Raw genomic sequence first — 16,614 nt, 5'->3', positions numbered from 1 at the left:
TATGTCATTATTGGTCTTACACTGGCTTTATAAATTCTCGACTTCATCTGTGTTAATATGTCGGTTTCGTCATATAGTGTTATTAAGGCATCCTGCTAGTCTATTTGCTCTTTGTACTTGATTTCTCACTTCTTTGTCCAGGTCTCCGTAACTTGACAATGTAATTCCAAAATTCCAAGGTATTTTATTTCCATAACTTGTTCAATACTGATACCATCAATTTCTATTTTACATCTGACTGGTTCTTTACTGGTTACTATTGTTTTGGTTTTCTGAGATGAAATTGTCATTCTTTTGCTCATTATGTTAAATCTTTGGACTAATCTTTGCAGACTATCTTCATCTTGGGCTATCAATATTGCGTTGTCTGCGTAGCAGAGTATGTTTACTTCTTTGTTTCCCATTCTATATCCTCTTCCTTTGTTGACGTTTTTGATGATTTCATCCATGATTAAATTGAAGAGCATAGGACTCAATGAGACACGGCAAATTACGTGTAGTAAAATTCTCACTGGTTGTTCTTCTTCACATGCCATTCCTAGCGGAGATTGGAAATCATCATGGCCACTGCGACTTTGTTAGCTGCGCGCCTAAAAAGTTCAATTGAACTACACCCGAACCATTCACGTAGCGAAGCAACGATATTTTTCTTCTTCCCACACATCTTTTGCCCTGCATGATATTTCTTAAAAATTCGTACTTTTCACCCCTCATAATAGAGAGATATTGCACAGTCACTTTTGCATTTGCTGTATTACAGCACGCGTTATTTTGACAGTAGAGCATGCGCAGATGTGATATTTGGCTTACGCTGCGTTATTGGAAATAGTGCCTGCCGTTATTAGGGGAGCCGTTAGGCTGTGCAGTATTCGTTGCGCTATTTTCTTTTCAGGTTATGTTTGTTGTTTGTCTTTCATTTAAACCAAGTTTATTTGTAATACTTTTCTAAAATGAGTACCTCAGTACCTTTTAGGTCAAAATCAATTGACCTATCTAGAAAATTGGACATTAGTTTAGGAAAACATGAAGAGTACAACTGGAAAATCTTTTATTTTAAAAACACTCAAGGATCATTTGTTTCTCTTGCTCGATATTTGGAAGAAAATTCAAACCTTTTTGCCATTTAAATCAACTTCTTTATTTTGAGCATGTAAATAGGTATATGTTCATCTCCCAGATTGTTATGAAAGATGAAAAACTCGATGTCTTCATCATTAGCATTGGCCAAAGTGAGAGCTTTTAAATCTTCATCCAACATTACATACAAATTAGACAAACAACTAATCTTAATCGAGCCGTAAAAATACCGCAACCAAAATGTCGAGCAATATCTGTATTTATGACACGTCTGAGAAATGTCAATTCTGTCAAAATAACGCGGTGTAAATAGCGCAACGTAGGCTGTGTTAAATTTGCAATATCTCTCTATTGTTATGGAGTACCCCCTCTCATTGGTATGGATATGTAAACATTAGTTGACAATGACATTGACATCATTAACTTGAATATTGATGCTTGAGATGCCTCTTGAATATTCTTGGATAACCATTACTTGTATAATCGCTTAAATTGTTATTTCAGTTAATCAGTATGATTATTTTTTCACTAACTATAATTCAGTAATTGCAATAATTTATATACTATCTGTAGGTAAAATAAAAACTAATAATCGAGAACAGAGAAAAAGTGATAAAGTGTTTTTCTACAATACATTGTTACTATGGAACGCTTAGATAAATTTTGAACATCTTTAACAACAAAATACTTGGATCAGAGAATATATCCTGTTCTATTCTCTGTTTGGGGCTTGGATCTTTCATAAATAATAAACAATAAATGCCTTTTTATTAATTTCACGTCTTCAATCAATTATTATTTATCAAATACACTATCAATATTATTTAATAAACAACTCAAAATATTCCTGAAGCCGTGTCAAATATTTAGTAGCATTGTTTGTCACTGTCTTGTCACCACATTCTGTTCGACTGAGTGCGTTGTATGACAAAGATAGCGAATGTTCGATTTAGAAAATATCACCACGGACATGGTGTTCATTTTTTTCGAATCCTGAAAAAACTAATAAATATTTTTGAAAAATTTAAACGCAGAATGAAAGACTATATTATTACCGAGGACCTAAAGTCCCTTAGAATAAATAAAAAGTTTCTTTTGAATGAGATATTGGAAATTAAAAATCCCATTAAATTTTTGCTTTTTTTCACCCCTGTGGCTTATTAAAATAAATATTATAGTTCAGGGACTTTCCGCACTCAGTAATAACGTAATATTTCATTCCGAATTTAAATTTTTCAAAAATACTTATTAGTTTTCTCAGGATTCGAACAAAATGAATGCATTTAAATAGCATTTGAGTCTATCCACTTAACTGTTTAAACTATTAGACGTCGTTCTATTAATAATTGTGCGTACTTCCCATGATTTGAAATGTATTTACTTTTCTTGTTTTGAATTGTATTTTCCAGGTATTGGCGACCTCATCATCGACTTGGATGCGGACATAGAAAAAACCAACGACCAGTCGGGGGGCATGGCGGCCAACGCCGGCTCCGGGGGACCACAAGCCTCCAAGGCCCAGGCTACGGCCAAAATGCACATCGAACATTCAGCTACAGCTGATAAAGGTCTTAAGATGAAAATAAAGCGCACGAAGCCCGGCACCAAAACGTCAGAAGCCAAACACGAGATTGTTAAATCCAACGAGCAAAACGGTAACGTACATTTTTAGTTTTGTTTTGGTTGTTGGTCGTAACATGCCATACAGGGTGATTTATTAGGGGGGTAATGAGCTTCACATTACAAAATTAGTTAGAATGTTACAGAGTGTTCGATAACATAGTGGCAGACCAAACTTATGTTTTTTTAAATGGCACACCCTGTATTTTATCTTATATTCGAAATCTTCTTATCTTCTCCATTACAAAAATATAAAGGTTTGGTATGTTATACATGGTGTTTACAAAGTTATAACCAATTTTATATGAAAATCGTAACAAGTTCAACTCCCTGTATAATTAAAAATAAGCACAACGGTAATGGTTTATTGATGCCATATTTTTTTATTTACATATTGTCAAAATTTTCATAAATGATTGATATTGCTAATTTTCTTTATATTGAATACAGGGTGAGTCGAAACGCAAGTACATTATTTTCTCAGTAATTTTAAATGGAACACCCTATATTTTATATCACTATCGAAAAGTACCATTAACGTACTTTAATTTGTATTTCCCTATGTCTAAATTTATTAGTTTTCGAGATATTTTCATTTTTCCATAGATCAGTAGCGTGGCCACCCAGATTGCCAGAATTTAATAAACTGGACCGATTTTTTTGGGGTTACTTCAAGAATGAAGGTTATAAAATGCCTCCAACAACAAGAGATGAGATGAAAAATAGAATACAAAGTGTATTTTGAAGTGTTAATTTACAAATGCTATTCGTAGTGTAAGTAACTCATTCAATGACCGTTTTTTGTGTGTTAGGAGGTCATTTTGAACAGCTTATGTAATTAAATATTTAAAATATTATATTAAAAGTAGCTTTAAATTTTTTCAAAAATGTTGTATTTTGTGTTCATGTTTTTTTTGTAAAATTTTTTACTGATAAATTATTTTTCGTTCTTTATTTGTTACATTTACATACAAAAATAGTTTTTAATTGTTTTCCCAAAATGTATTTTGTGTTTGTGTTTTTTTTTTGTAAAATTTATAACTAATAAATTATTTTTATTTTTTTATTTGTTACACTTACATACAAAAGTAGTTTTTAACTGTTTCAAAAATGTTGTATGTTGTGGTTGTGTTTTTTTGTAAAATGTATTACTAATAAATTATATGTCTTTCTTTATTTGCTACATTGTTATATTTATTACCAGATTGATAATCAGTAATCGTAAATTGTCAGTATTAGACAATTCAGTCATGGCTTACTTAAAATTTGGAAAGATTTAGACCCGTAATTAATAATTTGCTCTGAAAAATGAAAATATCTCGAAAACTAATAAATTTAGACATAGGAAATGTTATATAAAATTAAAGTACGGTAATGGTCCTTTTCGATAGTAATATAAAATACAGGGTGTTCAATTTAAAATTACTGAGAAAATAATGTACTTGCGTTTTGACTCACTCTGTATTCAATAAAAAAAATTAGCAATATCAGTATTTATGAAAATTTTGACAATAAATAAAAAATATGGCATCAATAATCAATTGTTGTTGTGTTTATTTTTATTTATACAGTGAGTTGAACTTGTTACGATTTTTATATAAAATTGGTTATAACTTTGTAAATGATCTTATAACATACCAAACCTTTATATTTTTGTGATGAAGAAGTTAACGGGATCTCGAATATAAAATAAAATAGAAGGTGTTGCATTTAAAAAAAATATAAGTTTATTCTGCCACTATGTTATCGAACACCGTGTAACATTCTAACTAATTTTGAAATGTGAAGCTCAAAGTTGGCTACAATTTCTGCTATTAACTTTTATCGCTATCTATTACTATAACGGATCTACGGAGCTTTACCCCACTTATAAATCACCCTGTATTTGAAATCATTTGTTATGATTATCACATATTTTTTTCGTCCTTACGAGATACGTCTATCTGAGTCCCATGTTTAATTAATGTTCACTGACAGAGATATGTACCAATGATTCAACTTTTTGATCATTTAAATAGGTTTGTTCCAACATGAACTTTTGGACGGTCCAGAAACCGTCACGAAACTACTTGTACCGTTTGTTGTGCACATGTTCGTAATAGGGAACTTACACATTTTTTTTATTAGATAATCATACCTATTCTGTAACTCATTTCGATGATAGAAGTCAGTAAAATCGAATAGAAGTGACCAAGTCGAATAGAAATAGTCCAAATCCGTATTCCATAACTACTTCGGAATCTCTACAATCGTAATGTGAATAGAAATCACTTCGACAGCATTTACCCTGTCGAGATGAGATTCCGATTATCGGAATTATTCCGATTATCGGAATTGTGGTTGACGCAAGCGCATTTTGTTTTGTTTTGACGTTTATATTTTATATATAAAAATAATTAATTACATACTACTTATTTATAATTATTTATAGTATTTGTACCTTTTTTTAGCTGCTTAATTTTTAGTCTGTGGTGTTATTTGTTTAGAGAACTATATATATTTCATTTAGACATGTTGTACGAGTATGAATAATTGGACCTAACCTTATTTATTTGCTACTTGGCGTCTGAATGTTTCCCATTCACATTGTTGCCATATTTTGTTCGTATATTTCTTGTACAATTGCAATCAATGGTATAATGCACAAGAATAGCTTGATAAATAAATATTATACCAGTATACTTGTATATTTATCAGTCAACGCTCATAGCCTGAACAAATTATAGAAAAGATGCCATTTTTGGGAAAAGTTGTTTAGCAGTTATTTCAACTGAAATCGAATCTTAAAGATTGCATATTATTAGTAATATCAATTTTAAATAATTTATTAATAATAATGAATTAATAACATCAATTTAAATATCTTTGATTTAAAAGCATTTATACTTCTTATCTTCACTTATCTTTTTTATTTATCAGTTTATCTTCTTTTTTATATCAATTTTAATTAACTTTAATTTAAAACCATTTATCCTCTTTTAAGCTTTTTGCATCCAGTATTTACACGAATATTTTATTTACTTCTCAAAACTTTGAGGATAGTATGAAGAAAGTATGAAAACATTGAGGAAATGGCAACGGTGTCATATCTCAAGTAACAAAATAGGTCACAGAACACAATTTCGCTGGTTACTGCGCGGCTGCCACCTCCTCAGAACCGCGTGAAATAGAAGTCAGAGATTCCGATTACGATATGAGTTACAGAATACCGATCCAAACACAAAAATGACGCGATAGATATCAAACATTCCGATTTTGGGTAATTACGATTCGACTTGGTCATTTCTATTCGATTTGTTAAAAGTTACAGAATAGGGCTGAATAATGTTCAGTTTTGTATAAAAATGAGATTTCCATAATTTCACGCTTCAAAAACTCATAATAACTTAGAAGTACAAATTACTAACTATTTAGTGATTTTATTAACTATTTAGTAATTATTTTTTGCCAATTTTACTAAAATTGGCGAAATTACCGACTAAAATATCTAGAAAGTTGCGTCTGAGTTTAGCGAACAGACTATATATACAATTGGTGTAGAATGCAAACATACAACGGTGTGACGTCACGACGCGTTTTGGGGTGGCTGATATAAGTTGAATTTTTAGTCGTCTTTAGGGGCCAAACGAAAGACAAACAAAACTTTTTTATTTCTGATACAGGTTCTAAATTATGTTCTGTTGTGATTTATACCATTTTTTTCGAATTTAAAATTTTATGCAAGTTCCGTATTGTGTCGCCCAGTTATCGTCCCATGACGGTAATTTGGAAACCGATGTTGGAACGGTTATCTCACTGATAACTGATTTATCTATCATTATCATTTGTCATTTTTGTTGGTGACAGCTTGTGTGTTTTTAGTCGATTACAATTCCCACTTTCGATTTGCAAAAAGGCTCAAAATTTGCAAGGCTCAAAAAATTTAAAGAATTAAATCCTAGTGCGCAAGTCAGTCCAACCAGCACATGCATTTGCCCGATTACTGAAATGATCATCATGAAACCGTCACCGAAAGATCACAATTCTTGTTGGAAAAGTGGGAACGACGATCATATTTTTGATGGAACGGATTTTGTTTACTGCGCAGGAGCGTTACCGTTTCGTGACGGTTTTCGGTCGTATTGGAACAAACCTTATATTTAATTATGTGAATCAACGAGTCTTCTTCTTCTCCTTAGTCGTTAACCTGATACTGGTATTGTGATATCATGAAGCTGTTATTTGATTTTCCAATGTTCCTCCATTTCTCTCTCTATCTTCTGCCATTCTATTATATTCTGTCATCGGAGCGCTAATAGTTACAACAATATGATCCATGTGGGATATCTACCTCGACCTCATTTGCCTTCTACCTTTCCCTGAGTGGTAAGTGTTTCAAGACCATTTCTTCGAAGCTCGTGTCCAAAAGAGCCTATTATTTGTTCTGATATTGGTGTTCTTAGTATTTTCTTTGTGTTTAGCTGGTTCAGTATAGATTCATTTGTTCTTCGGGCCACCTATGGTATTCTCAGCATTCGTCTTTAGCAGGACATCTCAAATACATAATCTATTTCTCCATAATGGCCCAGCCGTCCAGCATTCCGATGCATAAGTGAAAACTGGGAAAACGAGACGTCTTATCAGTCTCAATTTGTATCGACAGTGATTACATGGCTTTTCCAAATTTTTGTTTATTTGCCATGGAGCTTTTTGTAATTGCTGATCTGCTGACACTTTATCTACAAGAACAACATTGTTTATCATCGTTAGATGATTTTGATTGTTACATACCTCTGTCAATTATCCTGATTCTCGTTTTGTCTCCGTTTTAAATTTGTCCGTTTTAAAATGCTTTCCTTGTACCACGTCTGAGGACGAAACCTGTTTGTTTCTTCACAATTTCAGAAAAGCCTTCTACATCTTCAGTGCGCAATTAGAGCAATTGTGCGATAGTTGCTACATAAATCTTTTTGATTGTTATAGTGAGCCTAATTTTTTTATTTTATCAAGGTATTGTCGACCAGACCGATATGAAGGGCGTTCCCAAACACGGCGGTCCACCGACGGGTCCCGGTTCCAACGTGTTGAACCCAGCTGCAGCAGCGGCTGCCGCGGCGGCGGCAAACACCAAACGAGGCTCAAGCGGCCATCGACGGGACAAAATAAGAGACAAACACAGTTCCTCGTCGTCGAACTCCTCGAATTCGTCATCGACTTCATCATCGTCGACGTCATCCTCGTCGAGTGACAAGTCTACCCCGAAAGCGGCGCCCGCCGGACAACCGGGCGCCGCCTCTAGTGCTGTGAATGTGTCCGTGACCGAAATGAACGGTATGATGCGAGTGAGTGCACCTCAAACGGGTCCGCCGCGATCGGTATTTCCGGCGAGTACGGGTCCCGGACCGCCGCAAGCTTCCTCCGTTACGGGCGGTCCGTCTCCTGCGGGTCCGTCGCCTAGTCCTGCTGCAGCCACTGCCCCGGGTTCCGCTTCTAAACCGGAACAAGCGAAAGTGATGTCCACAAATTCTACTGCTGGCGCACCTTCGGGTGGTGCCGGTGGTGTTCAGGTGCAATCTTCAAATTCGACGGGTACGGATGATGGAAGCTCGTCACCGCCTCCAGCTAAGAAAACGAAAACTGAGCCAAGGGTAAGTGATCTATTTCAATGTTTATGTGATAATTTTTTTATATCTACAGTGAGGACGTGTGAGTTGGAATAAATTAATTATCTCGAAAATGGGCAACTCTGGAAATAAATCCCGAGACAGGTCGATTTTTATTTTTAGATTATAATTTTTTGGCATATATATCATACTAGTGACGTCATCCATTTGGGCGTGATGACGTAAGCGATGATTTTTTTTAAATGAGATTAAAGCGAGATTTAAGAAATGTTATCTGTAATTAAAAATTATGTTATAATATGCATTTACACTCTTCTAATTGAAAATTTTTTTTTTTAAATTTCCTTAAATTACGAATACCCAACATCAATTTTATTGAAGATAACTTATTCACACACATATTATTAATTTTGCGAAAAAAAGTTATTCTTTATAAAAATGTCCGAATAGTCAAAAAACTAAGATGCAATCATAAGGTATCAATTTTTTTTTTCAATTTTATACGAGGTATTTCAAAAAATATGAATTTCGCTCAAGAATAAAATACCTTTATAGTTCACAATATTTCAACTAGAAGGATTCAATTGCATATTGAAACATAGTTTTTAATTCTGAACAACTTTTTATAATAACAAATTTCAATATTTTAAAAAATAAAGGTACTTTACTTTTCAGCGAAATTCATATTTTTTGAAATTTAATATCTTATAATTGTATCTTGGTTGTTATACTATGTAGAACTTTTTATAAAGAATAACTTTATTTCGTAAAATTAATAATAACGGATCATAAATATCATAATTAAAAAATGAGGTAGGGTGTCCGTGATTTGAGGAATATTTTCAAAAAAAAATTTTCAATTAGAAGAGTTTAAATGCATATTATAACATAATTTTTAATTACAAACAACTTTTCTTAATAACAATTTTCGATATTGTGAAATATAAAGGCTTTAAATCTTGAGCGAAATTCATATTTTTTGACATACTTCGTATACTGTTGATAAAATTTGATATCTGATGATTGCGTTTGAGGTTTTAGACTGTGCAGAGCACTTTATAAAGAATGACTTTTTTTGTAAAATTGATATTAAATAAGTTTCCCATATGGTTCCAAGTTACGCAGACACACTGTATATATTCGAATGGATTTATTCTGTATTAATGTTTCACAATGTTCAATGATTCAATTTCGTATAAATCAAGGTTAATGATTTTAGGAGTTTAAGTCAAATTTCAGTCCATTGTAGAACCACTGCAAGTGTGATTGCGACGCAACTAACAATTTTGAGCAAATATACAATTTCAGCACCACTGCCCAATTTTGTATTGTTGTCGAACACGCTCAGTGGCAAAAAATTATCCAGGTAATCATCAATATCCAAATGGTACCTTCAGTAATTTTTTTATTGAATGTTTAGAACTGCCTGAAGTTTACACACGATAATTAAAAACACTTTCTCTAAATATGTCGGACAAAGATATATAGCCCAATAAATGACCGTTTTGGAGTGTAATTTCCAGGGGAAACTCCGAATTGCATGAAAATTTAGATTCCGGTTGTACTTACCCTCCACTTCAAAGTTGAATTTGTGCCGTTGGTTGCTTTTACTTTGGGGGTGACATCTACCCCTTCTCGGGGGGTGAAAAACGCGTGTTTATAAGGCCGGAAATGGTTAAATTGACTTATTTTAAGCACCTTTTGTTCTATAAAGTTTTTTACGTAAGTCAATACTTTTCGAGTTATTCGCGATTTAAAATGTTGATTTTTCGACAAAAAAACTACGTTTTCAGACCGTTTTTCCCAAATAACTCAAAAAGTAAATATTTTATCGAAATAAATATTTTTATCAAAAGTGTAGCCTATAAAAAACAAAAAAATGGTGTACCAGTAAAGTCTACAAATTGAGTAAAAGCAACGTTGTAGCTCATGAAAAATACGTTCTTATTCGTCTAATTCCAAATCGAATAATTCAACTCGAAATCACCGAAGAAAGAAGCGTTTTTTGGGAAAACCTTATTAACATTTTTAAAGTATCGAAAAAAAGCTTATTATTTGTTTTTTACAAAAGTTTACAGCATCAAAAATAAGCGAGTTACACTGAAAAAAAAAGTTAGCCCTTTTTTTTGGTAAAAAAAATCGTGAAAACCTCCCTCTATTTAGCACCCTAAATGAAATTAATCGCACCATCTATTTTAACTCTATGTGTATTGTTTATATGATGTGTAAGTTTGATTGGTTTGAAGTGCTTATTTTTGAAAACATTTGGTTTTATAGTAAAAAAAATTTTCTAAAAATTTTTAAAAAATTTCATTTTTTCAAAATAATTTAAAAAGTATTAGTGATAAGAAAAATCTTAAAGAGTAAAAAAATGTAGGTTTTGCTAATATCAATATGCTAGTTTCATTTTGTTTCTCTGTAAGACAAAAATTGGTTAAGCTATGGCTGTTCAAAATTTGCATACACTCGTGATTAGTGACCCATTCAAGCTTTCTCAATTATACCCCTTTCAAAAATAAACACTTTAAACCGGTGAGACTGACAGATCATATAAAAAATAGATAGGTAAGTAAATTTTTTGTAAAGCGGTAGCGATTAATTTCATTTGGGGAGCTAAACACGGCGAGATTTTCATGATTTTTTACAAAAAAAAAAGAGGGCCAACTTTATTTTGAGCGCAACTCGCTTATTTTTAATGCTAAAACTTTTGTTAACAATTAAAACAAAGCTTTTTATAAACACTTTAAAAAAGTTTAAATGGGTTTTTCCCGAAAAGTGCTTAATTTTTCGGTGATTTCACCTTGAAATATTCGATTTGGAATTAGACGAATAAGAACGTATTTTTCATGAGCTACAACTTTGTTTTTATTTGATTGATAGACTTTACTGATACACCATTTTTTTGGGTTTTTTATAAGCTACACTTTTGCTAAGGATATTTTTTTCGATAAAATATTTACTTTTTGAGTTATTTGCGAAAAACCGTCTGAAAACGTAGTTTTTTTGTCGAAAAATCAACATCTTCAATGGCAAATAACTCGAAAAGTATTGACTTACGTAAAAAACTCTATAGAACAAAAGTTGCTTAAAATCAGTCAATTTATTCATTTACGGTCTTATCTTGAACGTATGTTTTTTCACCCCCAGAGGGGGTGAATGTCACCCCCCAAGTAAAAGCAACCAACAACGGCACAATTTCAACTTTGAAGTGGAGGGTAAGTAGAACCTAAATCAAAATGTTCATGCAATTCGGAGTTGCCCCTGAAAATTACACGGTATCGCCGAATTTCCCGTTCATTTACTGGGCTAATAATGTATCCTAGAGATTCACGGACATCATAAAATAAAATGTTTATTGATCAGATTGATAAATTTACAAAACTGACAAACTTGGTTTCGTTACTTGTTTTTGTTGATATAATACGATAGATTGATATTAATAACTTAAATCAAAGGATCACTTTGCAAATGCGCTCGCTCAGTTGGACTTTTGCCAAACTTCAAATCGTTAACTTGTTCAGAGTTAACTTTCGCTTTCCAAAGGATGCAAAGAATGATTTACATACATTCCACCATTTAAAATTACCCAAATGATAATGTGGTCGGCGTTTACTATTTATAACAGACAATAATATTTGATATAAATATAGTGTCAGCAGTTTCGAAAATATTAGTTTTTATATTATAACTTCTTCGTGTTAGTTATAACTTGCCATTTGTTTTATTCATTCATGTACAAGAGTTCGTATGGTTTCTGTTGAATATATTAGTAATTTACCAACTACACATAATTTACATTATGTTCTTATTTATTTATAAGGGATTATTCCGTTATTATTATAAAACAAGAGCCATAAATTAAGGGCGTAGGCGCAAAATTTCGGCTCCTGCGCTTTTTAAATATATTCATTTTTTTCGAATCCTGAGAAAACTAATAAATATTTTTAAAAAACTTAAACGCAAAATGAAAGATTACATTATTACCAAGGACCGAAAGTCCCTTAGAATAAACAAGAAGTTTCTTTCTGAATGAGATATTTGAAAATAAAAATCACCCTAAATTTTCTCTTTTTTTAACCCCTGTAACTTTTAAAATAAACATTATAGAAGTTTTCAGGGACTTTCGGCCCTCGGTAATATCGTAATATTTCATTCTGCGTTTAAATTTTTCAAATATACTTACCTATTAGTTTTCTCAGGATTCGAAAAAAGCATTGGGTCCGAAATTTTGCGCCTATCCCCTTTAAAGTCAAATGTTATGTTACTTATTCTCTTCGTTCCCACTGGAACATCGGGCATCTAGTGTCACTCTCCATTTTTGCCGATCTTGTGCTTTTTCTCTGACTTCTTTCCAGAGGTAACTCGGCTAGGTAATTGAATAACCTTTCAAATGAGCTATCACATGACCCCTATTCTCATTTAAAAAAATAGTCGATTACGTCATTACGTCCAGATGGATGACGTCAGTAATACGATGTATATGTCAAAAAATCATAATTTAAAAATCGAATAATTTTTGTATTTTACATTTTTTTCTAATTCTGTGAATAAAGCAGTTAACAGTCAAAATATAGTGAATAACCCTGTACGTCAGTGTCGGTGTAAATTTACCATTTGCGCAAAATGTACATTTAATAAATGAACTAATTTCCTGTAACAACTCCCGTTCAAAAAACCGTTATTTTCCATCAAGCGTCCGAGCTACATCACGGTGAACGTTTGCTTTTATGCCAGAAACTTTGGTCTAATTTCCGCCTTGACGTCATCGCATTCATCACCAAGAGTCTCTTTTGGTAGTTTATGCGATTTTCCGGCCGTTTCAACCGACAGCTAAACCATAGGTTATCTTTATATTCGCGCTACACTACACAAACTGATTTTTACAGGATATGGAACTCTGGAATGAACCTGTCGAAGGAAAGTTAGGTTTTTGCCTGTTCTTTGTTGGCTTCTGAAAATTTATTGTTTTGCTATTTGTATAGTCTGTTTATTTTAGAATTACATTTTGACAATGTCTATCGATTTTAAAACATCTTGAGACTCATAATTCAAGGAAAATTAGAGGTTAACTATTTAGATGGGAAATAAGCCACAATTAAATTGAACAAATAATTTTATTAACGTGTCGACGTCCAAATCGGGTGTCGTTGTCAAAATACAAAATACTGCTAAAATAAAGAAAAATGTTGTTGCTAAGTAAAAAAATTCTTCTAATAATTTATTTAATCTGACCCATTTATATTGGCAATTCAGACGTATATTATACATTTTAAAGTAGAAGACTTTAAAATGATATCGCCAATATTTATGAGTTGCGTTCCTGGGACGACTTTACTAAACATTTGATTACATGAAATCAATCCCAACTCAAGAATATCTGTCACAAAAAAATCATAGCATGTGATCTGTCTTTAAAAAGACAACCACATGCAATGGTGACAGTAAAATTCTCGCGCTAGAGATTCCATAGTAAATCACGAGGGAAAACCAGGAAAAAACCTCGTGATACTATCCCGACATCGTAAGTATTAGGTCTTACATTTAATTTACTTTCAAAAAACTAATACCAAATTCTTACTTTAATATGTTTAAATTATAAATAGTATTAATAATACATAGATATACAATAAGTAATAGTCAAATATAAAATATGTACTAACTCGATATGTTATTGACTTACTAATCGTGGTATTTTCTTTCTATTGACTTTGTCTTTCAGTATGGGTAACCACATCCTACTGCATTCTACCGAGGAATTTGCGACACAATTGGTTTCATTTAGCATAATTAGAGCCGCTTCTTTGATTTTTCTCTTTTTACTATCTGATTCTTTCAGGACTATACTTGAATCTCTCCACTGAATTCTATGTTCATTATCCCATGCGTGTTGACATATTTGAGATCTATCAAATTCTCTATTTTTAATATAAGACTAATGTTCACTTATTCTAACGTTTAATGGTCTTGACCTAAATAAAATTGTTCGCATTCACAAGGTGCAATTCTTTGTTCTTTCTTGTTCATTGTTAGGTTTAGTTTTAGATAGAATAGATCTCAATGTGTTTGTTGTTTTGAATGTTGTTGAAATGTTGAATTTATTTCCTATTGTTTTAAGTTTCTCGGATAGTCCTTTTATATGGTATTGATATTTTCCTCGTATTATTTCTTGTGAATGTTGTAGGATCCCGTTCTAAGTTGTTCTGTTCCATTCGATCCAATCTTGACAATTCTTTATTTATAAACGAAAGGATAATCATTTTTTAATAAAACAGATGTTAACAATTGTTTTTCTTCTAAAAATGAATTTTCGTTAAAACAAGTAATTTTGGCTCTATCATATAAGGATTTAATGATTCCCTTTTAAACGTTGATGTTGTGATTTGAATTGTAATTGAGATATCTGTTGGTGTGTGTTGGTTTTCTATACACTTGAGTCTCATATCCAGTATCCTTCTTTGAGACTAAAACATCGAGGAAAGGCAAAGTGTTATTGTATTCCTTTTCCATTGTAAATTTGATTGTCTCTTCTTGATCGTTTATAATATTCAGGAACGTATCCAACAATTCTGATCTATGAGGCCATATAGAAAACACATCATCTACATATCTCCACCATACTGTGGGTTTTAAATTTTGTTTAGAAATGATATTAGTTTCGAAATCCTCCATAAATATATTAGCCAATAATGGAGATAAAGAAGAGCCCATTGCTAGACCAAAATTTTGTTTATAGAATTCATTATTTAGTTGAAAATAGATATTATTAGTACATAATGTCAATAACTCCTTTATAGCTGATACATTTAGTTTGGTCCTAGTTGTCAATGTATTCTTCTTCTTCATGTGCCGTGCTCGATTATCGAACGTTGGCTATCAAATTGGCTATAGCAATTTTGTTAACGGCAGCTCGGAAAAGGGATGCAGAGGATCTGTTATACCATTCTCTCAGGTTTTTAAGCCATGACGTTCTTCTTCGACCTGGCCCTCTTCTTCCGTCTACCTTGCCTTGTATTATTAAATGGAGTATATTATATCTCTCTGGGTGTCGCATAACATGGCCAAAATATTCAAGTTTTCGATTTTTAACTGTTCTGACGACTTCTGTGACTTTTCCCATCCGGTGCAAAACAACTTCGTTACGAACTCTATCCACCCAACTTATTCGTAGGATTCTTCGGTATACCCAAATTTCAAAGGCTTCCAATTTCTTGAGAAGAGTATCTGTTAAAGTCCAACCTTACACATAACATCTCACTAATCTAATTTTAAGATTCAAAGTACTGTTGTTTCCACATAAAAGTTTCTTTATCTTAAAGAATGCAGCTCTGGCCTTCTCTATACGTATTCTAATTTCTTTGCTCATGTCCCAGTTCTCATTTAGATTACAACCAAGGTAGGTGATACTGTTAGTTCTCTCTAATTGTTCACCATAAGCTGTTACTACTTCCGGTTGTATTGGCGTCTTACTGGCAACCATCACCTTGGTCTTTGCGGTGTTTAGCTTGAGTCCATATTCATCACACGTTGTGGTGAAGTTCTTCATAAGTTCTTCATCAGATGTTGAAGTTCTTCATAATTGCTCGCAATTAACACCGTGTCATCCGCATATCTCAAATTATTAACATTGACGCCATTCATTTTGATACCACATTGAGCATTATCCACTGCTTTATTGAAAACAAACTCAGAATAGATGTTAAATATTAGTGGGGACAAAATGCAGCCCTGCCTTACTCCTCTTCGTATTTGAAGTTCTTCAGACGTGTCCCAGCCAATCCTGATGTTTGCACGTTGATGCCAGTAAAGATTTTTGATAATGCGTAGGTCAATGAAACACATATAAACCGGATGTCCGACATCTCTGCATCTCTGTACCATAACCTGAATACTAAACAGTGCTTCTCTGGTCCCAAGGTTATTGCGGAATCCAAACTGTGTATCACCAAGCTGTTCTTCTATTTTTTGGTACATCCTAGAGTGCAAAATTCGTAGAAATATCAATGTATTATCATTCTCTAATTTCGTTTTGATTATGTTTAAAGTTTTATCTAATGGCACATTTGTAAATAAACTGTTAATGTCAAAACTTACTAAAATATTATTTGGATTAAATTAAATAGTTGATAATTTGTTTAAAAAATGTTTTGTATTTCTTATAAATGTGTCATCATTATTAGCAAATGGTTTTATAATGTTTAATAAAAATTTTGTTAGTTCACTACATGGAGAATTGATGGTATGTCGAAGCGAAGATCGGTGGAATATGCGCATTTTATCAATGAAATTCGATATTTTTAAGATATTCCAGAAGCCG

General features: G+C 32.5%; 1 protein-coding gene across 3 annotated transcripts in view; it reads left to right on the top strand.

The window, feature by feature from the left end:
* Positions 1 to 16,614, top strand: part of LOC126890503 (zinc finger protein 609-like) — a 503,875-nt gene that overhangs the window by 253,038 nt on the left and 234,223 nt on the right. For all 3 annotated transcript variants that reach the window (XM_050659489.1, XM_050659487.1, XM_050659488.1), the window contains exons 4-5: positions 2,487 to 2,732; positions 7,687 to 8,324. In XM_050659489.1, coding sequence (XP_050515446.1) covers positions 2,487 to 2,732; positions 7,687 to 8,324 — 884 coding nt within the window. The remainder of the gene's footprint in view (positions 1 to 2,486; positions 2,733 to 7,686; positions 8,325 to 16,614) is intronic.

The sequence above is a fragment of the Diabrotica virgifera genome, chromosome 8, assembly GCF_917563875.1.
Source record: "Diabrotica virgifera virgifera chromosome 8, PGI_DIABVI_V3a".
Lineage (NCBI taxonomy): Eukaryota > Metazoa > Arthropoda > Insecta > Coleoptera > Chrysomelidae > Diabrotica > Diabrotica virgifera.
This window is presented reverse-complemented; position numbering and strand designations above follow the sequence as displayed.